This window comes from Theropithecus gelada, chromosome 7a (genome assembly GCF_003255815.1).
Source record: "Theropithecus gelada isolate Dixy chromosome 7a, Tgel_1.0, whole genome shotgun sequence".
NCBI classification, from domain to species: domain Eukaryota; kingdom Metazoa; phylum Chordata; class Mammalia; order Primates; family Cercopithecidae; genus Theropithecus; species Theropithecus gelada.
In genome coordinates, this window is record NC_037674.1 from 9,520,228 (window position 1) to 9,532,379 (window position 12,152).

Genomic DNA, 12,152 nt, shown 5'->3' on the forward strand with positions numbered 1-12,152 from the left:
TGGTTGTGAACTCCTGACCTCTTGATCTACCCGCCTCAGCCTCCCAAAGTGCTGGGATTACAGGCGTGAGTCACCGTGCCCAGCCCAGTATCATCCCTTTCAGTGACAGACTTCAGAGAGCCCGGATTGGATTGATGCAGTAAGGTCTCACCTCTCTGTCCCGCTCTGTTTTGGAGAGCCGCATGTGCCGGAGCATCTGGGACCTCTGCTCCATCATTAAAGTGCGCTCATAAGTGTATGCTGATATATCACTGTCATGCTGCCACAGACATCACACAAAGGGGGCCAAAAGCACAAAGGAGAAAGAAGGATGAACCATACATTTTTATTTCCAGTCACTAAATTAAACCAGGGAAAGCATGACAATATTAACCTATGTTTCACCCCTATTTTGTTTAGTCATTGAGCTACATAAATGTTTTCGTGATTGTAGATAAAATCCAGAGGCCCTGAGAGTCTTTTCCATAATCTAACCAAGACATGTGTTGCCTTGAAACACAAAATACAAACTCTAGTCTCTTTTTAATACTCTTAGGTTTTTTTTTTAAAGCCATGTGTGATTTTAAGCTGACTTTATGAATTAAAATTTCATAAAACTATATTAAGCAGATGAGAATCTGGCAGAAATATAAGGGCTGTGTGATAAACAAGAAAGCAAAACCAAAAAGTAACATCAAACATGCATCACATATACATTCTACTTAGGGCAACAAATTAGGGTTTTTTTTGTTTTTGTTTTTGGCACTAGGGGATTAATCCATATTTAGAGCTGAAAAATTTCCCAAACCAGAAAAGATTCAAGGACGACAGGGAGAGGAATGGGGGAATGAACCTCTTGTATCTCAAACTCAGCTTTCTCACCATCTCCACCACTTCTACCTCCGCCTCAATGCGCAAGTGATACAGGAAGGTGGCTAGGTCCTTCTTCATTTGGATACTGTTGTCTTCTAATTGGGCTACTGTGAAGATCCGTATGCTGCACTTTCGCCACACCTGAGAGAGTGACATACACATGTGGAAAATTAGAAAGACATAAGACATTGTGGTCTAGAAGAATCTTGCTATATGTAGTATGAGGCTATTTGTTCCCAGCTTCCTACTTGCCATGTTATTGTATTAGGGCAAAAGATTGACTAAACACCACATTTAATACAGTTTTAAGGAGTCCTTAATTTCATAACAAGAAAACACTGGCAAAAGAAAAGATGGCTCACGATATGTTAAGAGGGTGCTTTATTCAGATGGTACATCAATGACAACATGCAGACTATATATTTACTATTTTAAATTTCATTTAATTAGTTTTAGCACGGAATGAGCGCATATATGTGTGCAATACACACACATACATATACCTTAAGTTTCCAGTATTTTTTTAAAAAAGATGTGTTCACCTGTTGTTGTTTTCCCCAAGGGCTCATATGGAACTTTAATTAATTGGCTGATTCACTTGGAGATAAGTAGGTATCAAATACAAAGACAATTATTTCTCTTAAGGTTGAAAGTGGGATCATAGGAAAGCCTAGAATAACTTCCAACTTTTCTGATTCTAAACCCCAACACTATACAATCAGAGAAAGAATTTGTCTGGCGAACCAGGACACAAGGGAGAAAGACTTGCAAAGAAAAGTTGTCTCAAATACCTTGTGCTGTTTCAGCAGGAATGGTAGTAGCATGAGCATCCCCCCATCATGCACAATCCACCACACATCAATGTTGCCCTCAGAAAATTGCTCCACATTGCTGGGAAAGAAGGAGATGTTTTTAGCCACCAGCAGTGCGAGATGGGCAGCAGTTGTCACTCGAACTGTGCCTAGGGAGAAAAAAGAATAAGCAGAGAAGAATCCTTAGGCTTGCCTTGCTTCCTAGCATGTCAGGAAAGCAAGGAAATGCTCTCTTCACACTTCTTTGAGCAAGGGGTCCTATTTACTTAGATTCTATCTCATTACGTAACAAAAATCATTGTGAAATATCTGAATAGCTAACAGAATTAGACTGAGAACCACAGTTTATGTTACAGGGTATATTCTGATTACTACATTTCTAAGGGGGGATATGTGAATTTGGGAGATGACGATGCTGAAGAACAATTCTTCCAATTTCTGTGAGAACATCAATATGGAAAATCACAAATGAAAACATGGCAATTTTGGAGATAATTCCTAGCACAAGACTTGACAGAAATAAATAATTCATGAACATGATGTGAAGCTGAAGGGGACAGGTAGAATCTGGTATTACTACCAGACTACTAGTAGTTTTTCAGGTTGCCTTATAAGACTATGCTTCAGCAATGGCATAATCTCTATTTTAGGAGGCTGGGGTGACAGAGATTTAACTATATCCCCTCGACTCAGGCCCTTAGGTTTGTATGAGAAATGGTTAGTACCAATAAAAGTCTTCCAAGCGCGGGCATCTTCGCTTTGACGCCAGCCATTAGGCCAGCCCATCACCACTGTGTTGTGCTTCATGCCCCCAAGGCCACATGACTGGATAAGGTGGGAAATGCCCTCTCTCAGCTTGGCGGCCACCACCAGCTGGCAGAATCCTTTTACCTTCTCTGCCTCCATTAGGTGCTTTATGGTCTGAAAGAGACACAGGACCACAACACTGAAGTGGTTCACTCTGGACCTTTTAACCCATTATTCCTTCTCCGTATTATATCCCCTACCTTTTTCCAAAGTCTTCATAAATCTGTATCGTCTACAGAAAAGTCCAAAAAGTTAAAATTATCCCAAAGGAATTTCATGATCTTTTATCTTTTTCACTTTCTAAGTGCTTACTACATATTTTTGCCTCTGTAGCTGGTTGTCTACATGTAGTTTCTCTGCTTTTTCCTCTGTTCTGCTTTTGTTCCTTTGCACCATACCAAAAAACTGGGAACAGGGATCTCTACAAAGTGAATATTCAACATTCTTTCTCAGTTGAACAGGGTGATTCACTAGTGTGAACAAGATCTCTTTCCTGCCTCAGCCCCAGTCATGCCCTGACTCATCTTACCAGAAACTCAATATGATGATTCAGTTTCACTTTAGAATTTTCTCAGGTATGTTTTCTTCTTTGCTTCTCCCATTCCCATATGCTTTTTGACATTTTAATGGTGATTATTCATGACACTTGTATTTGCATTACTCTTCCTTTAGTCAAACCAATTTGGAGATATCATCGCATTTACTCTAACTCCACCCTCTCGGTGGGAAAAGGAAGGGAATAATGGTACGGAAAATGGAATGACTTTTGCAAAGGCACAGATTAAATCAGTGATGTGGCTGACAACTAGGATCTCATGATTTTCAATCCTGGGTACCTTTTATTAATTTTTACCATCATTCTGGAGTAATGTTTCTTCAGCATTTCTAGTGTTTAGGATTTCAAAGTATTCCAAAATGAAATCCAGTAAGACTTTTGAAATGCCATTGAACACACTGAACACAATGGCATTTCAAAAACAACAGGATTAGTTCTATCATATATAATAAATATTAGAGTGAAAACAACTTCCTTGTTAAAGTAGAACTTTAAGGTTCAGTACAGCTAACCAGAAGTGGCAAAGGAATCTTGCTCATGATACCACATAGATTAAAGAGGAAGAAAATTTGGTCATTACTCGTTGTCACAAGATTGAGAGGAACCCTCTCCATAGTTCAAGGGATCAATTTACTTACATGACTTTTCTCAGTGCTTAATGTTTAGAGTATATTTGAAAATAATGTTTAGATTTAATCATCTTATAATTTAGTAATGCTTTAAATGGGAAGAAAGAATAAATAACTATTTTCTGGCTCATCTTATTATTTGGGAGAAAGTGTCTGTTCAAAGGTCAGCACTAAGTGAGAAACCTCCTAGATCACTCAGGAACAAGATTCAAGTAGAAGTTTGAGGTCTTACTACTTAACATCACAAAGCTGTAAGCTGAGTTCCAATACATCAAAAGTCTGACTCTTACCTGCTCAGCAGCTAAAGCTTCACCGTAGTTCTCTAGAAAGTTCCCCACGATGACAGAGCCCACAATAGTGAGACCTTTTCCTGCTTTGAGCTGTGAGGCAAAGGTGAGGAGGCGAGGATGCTTGACATGTAAGTCTTCATCTAGTTTCAGTAATACAAGCAACTGAGGCCTGTGAAGAGGTTGGTGGGGGTTGGAGGGGAGGAGAAAACATTTTGGGTTTGGGGAACAGAATGACAGACTCCACCCTGTAATTCAGGAGATCTGTATGAAACAGGTAATTTGACAGAAGGAAGAAATCACAGGAAATGACAGGATGAGGGTATTAGTTTGAATGCTCCCAGTACTATCTCAAGTTGATCAGTCTTCAAGGAAGAATAATAAATTGTGAAGAATAATAAATTGTAGAAATCTTGCTCATAAGTGACATGAAGAAAAGGGAATAAAAAAATTAAGGATTTAGAATAGTTCAAAAGAGGTCCATTATACCATTTCCTTGAGCCACATGGTTTCCTTATCCTGTAATCAACAAAGCACATATTTTTGTGTGTTAACTATGTGCCAAATACCGCTAGTGTTGATTTCTTTACCTCCAGTTTTTAGTGTGTGGAGGTCCTTCCTCCAACCGAAGCAAAGCAAACCGGGCTGCACTGAGGGACAGCCCACGGATACCATCACCCCATTCTTTTTCCGCTCTGTGAGAAAAAGAAAAGAGCAGAGACAAATTTAAACTATAGTAAGTATACTTTTAAAAACTAAAGTTTTTTTCTGAATCTAAAAATCACACATGTGTAAGGTAGAAGATTAAAGCTCAGATTAATGATTTACATAATGTTCTTTACTAATATAATGAACCCGATGTAGGCAGATCAACATCACCAACAGACTGCACTGCACAAACAGTTCAGAATAAAGCCTGAAGGGGTCACTCATTCAGTCCTTCTACCTAATTGTTCAAAACAATAATGTAAAAGAGCAATTTAGATTAGAAAATTATAACAGACCTGGAGTTTAAGTTACTTTGAAAATAATGCAGAGAAAGTAAAGTTCAGTGTGATCTTCTGAATAAGAATGTTACTTCGTCCTCATTTTTGAAAGTTGTAAGTCTTAGTAGTTACAAAGTTGTTCAGAACTAATTTCTTTTTCATTTCAGAGACAATCCCTTGACTGAAGAGATAAGCAAAAATATTTATATTTGTGTTATACTTTGTTTAGTACTAATCATTATTATTTGGATATGTCCTTTGTTATTTTCCATTGATCCATTCATACTTTCTCAATGGATTTCCCTTGTGATGAAAAGCTTGCATCAGTAAGACGGTTAGAGAATTAGGGGTACAAAATATAGTTATGAAAATGAAGTTACCTGGGTCCTTAATGTATTTTCACTGAACTGGCTCTAACCAAACTAGCTAGTCTTGCTACTTTTAGCAGTGATCAAGATTAAATCCACACTCACCCTTGGTACTCAATGTACTTGTAGATCATACCAGCTATTACCATGGCTACAATGGCATAATACCAGGAAGAAATGAACATCAGAGCCAGACAGATACTCATTCCCATGAAAGAAAGGGCCCTAGAAAATTAAAAACAAATACAAAAAAGTATTTTTTAAAGTAGCTGAAAAAGAAGCTTATGTTAGAGGTGCTTCTCAAACTATCTGTAGTGAGGGATTATTTTTTAAAAACTTTGAAACTATTATAAATATAACTTTTATAAAATGCAATGAAAATGAATTATTCGAAAAATCATCACATGCCTGGATGCTGTAGCAATGTCACACTGCCACAAAAGTTTCTGAATGCTTATTCTCAATTCTACAGTTGTCTTATCATGAAACAGTCAGTAGATGTGCACTAAATCCCAAACTGTCCTTTGCAACAGACCAACTGCTGTTATGTTTCCAACTGCTGGAAAACCATGTAAGTAACAGAACACTATCAGTCACCTGCAGTTATGAGGACAATTAATACTTACTTGGCAAAGCCAGGATGGGACATGCAGCCAGAAATGTTAATAACTCTAGGATCTTTTGAAAATTTTCATATAAATATTTCTAAAAAGTTTATAAACATTTATTTACATCAGGTATAACTCCCAATGCAATCCCTCCCCCAAAGTATAATAATAATAAATAAATTAAAAAAAAAAAAACAAAAAAAAACACATTTATTAGCATAACTGCAGAACTCACTGAGAAAAATTATTTTTGGGCTAGGCGTGGTGGCTCACGGCTGTAATCCCAGCACTTTGGGAGGCCGAGGCAGGCGGATCATGAGGTCAGGAGATCGAGACCATCCTGGCTAACACGGTGAAACTCTGTCTCTACTAAAAATACAAAAACTTAGCCGGGCATGGTGGTGGGCGCCTGTAGTCCCAGCTACTCGGGAGGCTGAGGCAAGAGAATGGCGTGAGCCCAGGAGGCGGAGCTTGAAGTGAGCCGAGATCGCACCACTGCACTCCAGCCTGGGCAACAGAGCGAAACTCTGTCTCAAAAAAAAGAAAAATTATTTTTGGACTGTACATAAGAGAAACCTGGCAGACGGTAATGAATTAATTGCTTGTTTTGACCACACAAATTAGGTAGACAACCATATTTACTTAAGTTTTTCTGTGTACAGAATGAACTTCTTAGCTCTGTGATGAATTTTTAAGAATGAATAGGAGTGTTAATCTGGAGAAAACTAGGATGTAATGAAAATATAGGGTAAAGAGAAAGAGAAAAATAGAGGCAAGATAGCAACAAACAAAGTTTATACAGAACCTTTTTTTTTTTTTTTTTTTTTGAGACGGAGTTTCCCTCTTGGTGCCCAGGCTGCAGTGCAATGGTGCAATCTCGGCTCACTGCAACCTCTGCCTCCCGAGTCCAAATGATTCTCCTACCTCAGCCTCTTGAGTAACTGGGATTACAGGCATACGCCACCATGCCTGGCTACCTTTGTATTTTTAATAGAGATGGGGTTTCTCCATGTTGGTCAGGCTGGTCTCAACCTCCTGACCTCAGGTGATCCGCCTCCCTTGGCCTCCCAAAGTGCTGGGATTACAGGTATAAGGCAATGCGCCCGGCCTCATGAAGAACTTTTAACTAACGTTAAAGCTAGAAAGAGGATCAGAGGCATTAAAACTTAGTTGAAGATTTTGATTTTTGCCCAATAAAGGTTACATCACTGTACACCATTGGTAAGTGAAGACAGAAAGGGACCAAGGAGAAAGTTAGCAAAGAAGAATGTAGCAGTGGGTACATACGGGACATAATTAATGAGCTCTTAGCTATGAGAGGACAGATATGGGATGGTAGCCAAAAATCTTTCATGACAACCCCTTCAGGACTGGGGAGACTTAACTACAACAGCAGCAGCAGCAACAGTTCATTGAGAGCTGAGCTTTACTATGTACCAGGCACTACGACAAGCACTTTAGATTTATTAGTGCCATTTTACAAATGAATAAAATTAAAGTTTACATGGTTATGTGCTTTGCTGAAGGTTACAAAGCTAGGAAACAGTAGAGCTGAGATTGGAACTTAGAACCTCTGACTCCGTAGCCCTAAGAGACAAACAGGAAAATAAATATGCAAGAGAAGGTTGTTTTAATCTGAAAATTACAGAAGGCTGGAAATATCTATTTTGTGCTTTTGCTCTACTCTTATTGGGTGTTATAAGTTATTATAAAGTGATATAGGAAAATAGGATAGGAGGGTGAGGATTCAGATAAGAATTGAAAGTTGAAACAGTATGAAACGGCTGACCAAGAAAAAAATTTTATCGAGAACCCAGACTCTCCCAGTTTTCTACTTCAAAGATGGGTTCTCTCCAAACGTGAGTAAAAAGAATAAAAGAAGCAGACTTACCAATGGTAGTAGCGGAATCGGGGTCTCCAGTTGGGTGTTCGAAGTAATGTTTGCAAGGCACATGCCAAGTTTACAAAGAGGTAACACATGAGAAAAAACCTGAAGAATGAAAAGGATAAGAGTGATTCTTATTGGAAGATGATTCTTTGAAGGTTAAGGAACTGGAGACCTTTGCTATATTGAAGTCTGTTTCTAGACAACTAACCCTTGATTAAGTAGGAAGCAGGGAAACTTCAACCTCTCCCCACAAAGCTGCTCATCCTTCTCTGTTCTCTCAGTCAATGACATTACCACTTTTTACCCAGTTGGTCTTAGGATAATCCAGGTTTCCTCTTCCTTACCCTTGTTCCAAATTCACTTACCAAGTCCTATGGATTCTATTTAAAAATCTCTAAGCTGCTTCTCTTCCTTTTCATCTCTACTACTAATCACCTTAGTTTAGGCTCTCATTTCTTCTTTCCAATTAGCATTCCCTAATTAGCATTAGAGGAGCAAGTCTAGCCTCCTTCTAATCCATCTTTTATACCAGACTGATCATCCTAAAGCATTATCATTTTGTTCTCAAAGATTACCCACTACTTCCAGGTAAAAGTTCCAGACCCTTTGTGATCCTGATCTACCTACTTCTCTATTCTGCTATTCCCTCAGCATGCACCCTCCACTCTAGCCAAGCCAAACTACTTCCAGTTCTCTGGATGTGCTACCTTATGTCATTCCTCAATTCCTTTATACGCATTCTCTGCCTGAAATGTTCTTCACCCCTTCTTTTCTTAGCAAATAACCAGTTATTCTTCAAGATACAAGTATCACTTCCTCCAGAAAATCTTTCTCGAGTTTCCATCTGTTTACATGCCCTGCCCTGGTGTTCCTATGGCACTCAGTGTTCACCCTTACCATGGCACTCATCATGCTATATGGGAATCATTGGTTTCCTTATCCATTATCAGTTCCATAAGATTGTGTCTTATCCATCTTTGTATTCCCAGAATACCATATTACACAGTGCCAGGTAAGTAGTAAGTCATCAATAAATCACAGGTGAATAAATAAAAAAACTAACAGTGGTGGTAAAAGCTACAACCAATTGATAATGAATTAGAAATGAAGCCAAAGAACTTCTGAATTTAAATAGGTAGGAAAAAACCTAATAACTTACAAAAGTTAGCCTTACTTGAGAGTTCTCAGGAATGACTTTTATTTAAGTGAAGTTACATCTGTATTTAGCCCACTCTGTTATCACTACTGTTACATGACGGAGGGAAATAAACATGCATTATTTATCATGTAAGCAAGAATAACTGAAGAAAATCACTGGCTCTTACATGGAAAGAATTGGAGCCACAAGATCCAGGGAGGCAATAAGTATTCCAAGCTCTGCAATGGCAGCAGTTAGAAGTAAAGCCCAGGTAGGCTCCCCATTGGCTTTGCTGTGGCCAAAAACCTGTACACAGAAAGGAAATACCAGGCATAGGAGTATTGAGTCATTGCTCTCTGATTTCTCTAGCCTACAGTTTCAGACATCTGGAAGATCAATAGTGTTACAACTGTGATATCTTTTAAGCACCTTTATAGCACTCACATGTAAACTCATGCTTGGGATTTAGAGGGTCTTGTACTAAAAACCCATGTCTTCACATTTATGGTCTAGTAATTTCTAAGCCCATGAAGACCACACTGTTTCTCATTAAAGCTGGGAAAAAAAGAAGAGGGCATAAAAAAGGTCACTCACCCTCAGAAATGGTATGATGTTATCCTTGGCAATAGCTTGTAGCAGCCTCGGTGCACCTGTGAGGCTCTGAAGTCCAGCCCCACACGTTGAAAAGAAGGAGCCAATAACAATCACCCATGGGGATGGCCAAGATAAGGTGCCCACCACCAAATTACCTTTCACAGCATCACCGAACCTGGGAAAGAAATAGGAGTAGGGAAATTTAATCTGGAAATAACTTTAGACTGAAAGACTAGAGAGACATTCACCCATTCTTTTTTTCCTTTTTCTTTTTTTTGGAGACAGAGTCTCACTCTGTCACCCAGGCTAGAGTGCAGTGGTGTGATCTTGGCTCACTCCAAATTCCACCCACCCAAGTTCAAGTGATTCTCCTGCCTTGGCTTCCCAAGCATCTGGGATTACAGGTGTGCGCCAACACACCTGGCTAATTTTTGTATTTTTAGTAGAGACGAGGTTTCACCATGTGGCCCAGGCTGGTCTTGAACTCTTGGCCTCAAGTGATTCACCTGCCTCAGCCTCCCAAAGTGTTGGGATTACAGGCGTGAGCCACTGAGTCTGGCCCACCCAATTTTTTTTTTCTATTTATAAATTTTAGAGAATCAAAAGACAGACAAATAATACTACAAAATATAAAGATAGCCAGATTTGATCAAAAGGCACTATTGACCTATATTAGGAAAAAAATACATATGGGGCTAGAAAATAAGCTAAGCCTCAGTTTTAACTTTCCCCTTCAGGGTATCAAAATATCTGCGTTTTAGAAAAATTGAGGCCAGGCACGATGGCTCAAGCCTGTAATCCCAGCACTTTGGGAGGCCGAGACGGGCGGATCACGAGGTCAGGAGATCAAGACCATCCTGGCTAACATGGTGAAACCCTGTCTCTACTAAAAAAATACAAAAAACTAGCCGGGCGTGGTGGCGGGCGCCTGTAGTCCCAGCTACTCGGGAGGCTGAGGCAGGAGAATGGCGTGAACCCGGGAGGCGGAGCTTGCAGTGAGCTGAGATCCGGCCACTGCACTCCAGCCTGGGCGACAGAGCGAGACTCTGTCTCAAAAAAAAAAAAAAAAAAAGAAAAGAAAAATTGAGATCTCACTGCACCTATAATTCTGTATTCGTGAAACATAAGCATTTTTCTATGTCATAAAAAGCTATGAATAAACATTTTTAGTGATCTGAATAATATTGCATCACAATTTGTTATCCATTCTTCACTGTTGATTTTCTATTGTATAAAATGTTGTAATTAACATCTTTATGCACATATCTATGTTCAAAGTTCAGGTTTTTTTCCTTATGTCAGGTTTTTTGTTTTTTTTTTTTGTTTTGAGACAGGTCTCACTCTGTTGCCAAGGCTGGAGTACAGTGACACTATCTCAGCTCACTGCAGCCTTGACCTCTCTGGCTCAGGTGATGCTCCTGCCTCATCCTCCCAAGTGGCTGGGACCACAGGTGTGCGCTACAATGTCTGGCTCATCTTTTACAAAATTTTCTGTAGACGGGATCTCGCCTTGTTGCCCAGGCTTGTCATGAACTCCTGGGCTTGTGTGATCTTCCCCTCTCGGCCTCCCAGTGTGCTGGAATTACAGGCATGAGCCATTGTGCCCAGCTAAGTTATGGCAGATTCTTAAGAGGGAATAACTAACCAAAGGGATCAATATCTTAAAACATTTCAAAATCACTAAATTGCTGTCCAGAAGGTTGTACTAAATTTTACTCCCACTGGAAATACAAGAAGATTCAAGTCTTACAGCACATGCACACTCCACACCAGTCTTGTGGATTAAAAAAATATTAAGGTCACTGCTAATTTGATGGGTGAAACATGGCAATAGTTTAATTACTTGCTTTTAACAATTTTTATTAAGTATCACACACAAAAAGTAATGTGCAAGGCTGGGCGTGGCGGCTCACAGCTGTAATCCCAGCACTTTGGGAGGCCAAGGCAGGTGGATCACGAGGTCAGCAGATCAAGACCATTCTGGCTAACACGGTGAAACCCTGTTTCTACTAAAAATACAAAAAAAAATAGCCAGGCATCGTGGCGGGCGCCTGTAGTCCCAGCTACTCGGGAGGCTGAGGCAGGAGAATGGCATGGAGCTGGGAGGCGGAGGTTGCAGTGAGCTGAGATTGCGCCACTGCACTCCAGCCTGGGTGACAGAGCAAGACTCTGTTTAGGGGGAAAAAAAATGTGCAAAAAACAACAAATGCATATCTGAAGATTTCTATAAAGCAAACACCCCATGCTGTAGGTGTTGACCTACTACCATGCAGGTCAAGAAACAGAACATTACCAGTACCCAAAATTCTCTCTTATGCCCATTCCCCTCATTAGCCCTTTCTTCCTCTCCACTATGCTTTTTTTTCTTTTTTTTTGAGACAGGGTCTTGCTTTGTCACCCAGGCTGGACTGTAGTGCTGTGATCATGACTGACTGTAGCCTCAACCTCCTGGGTTCAAGTGATCTTTCTGCCTCAGCCTCCCCAGTAGCTAGCACTACAGGCATACGCCACCATGCCCAGCTAATTTTTTACTTTCTGTAGTGACAAGGTCTTGCTATGTTGCCTAGGCTGGTCTGGAACTCCTGACTCAAACAATCTTCTAGCCTCAGCCTCCCAAAGTGCTGGGA

At 39.9% G+C, this 12,152-nt stretch overlaps 1 protein-coding gene across 7 annotated transcripts in view; it reads right to left on the reverse strand.

The window, feature by feature from the left end:
• The window catches only part of SLC12A6 (solute carrier family 12 member 6), a 106,408-nt gene that overhangs the window by 6,557 nt on the left and 87,699 nt on the right, over positions 1-12,152 (reverse strand). For all 7 annotated transcript variants that reach the window (XM_025389597.1, XM_025389593.1, XM_025389598.1 and 4 more), the window contains 10 exons: positions 9,526-9,700; positions 9,119-9,237; positions 7,797-7,895; positions 5,403-5,522; positions 4,534-4,638; positions 3,947-4,115; positions 2,390-2,585; positions 1,644-1,813; positions 862-993; positions 152-259 (listed from right to left, as the gene is read on the reverse strand). In XM_025389597.1, the coding sequence (XP_025245382.1) occupies positions 152-259; positions 862-993; positions 1,644-1,813; positions 2,390-2,585; positions 3,947-4,115; positions 4,534-4,638; positions 5,403-5,522; positions 7,797-7,895; positions 9,119-9,237; positions 9,526-9,700 (1,393 nt within the window). The remainder of the gene's footprint in view (positions 1-151; positions 260-861; positions 994-1,643; positions 1,814-2,389; positions 2,586-3,946; positions 4,116-4,533; positions 4,639-5,402; positions 5,523-7,796; positions 7,896-9,118; positions 9,238-9,525; positions 9,701-12,152) is intronic.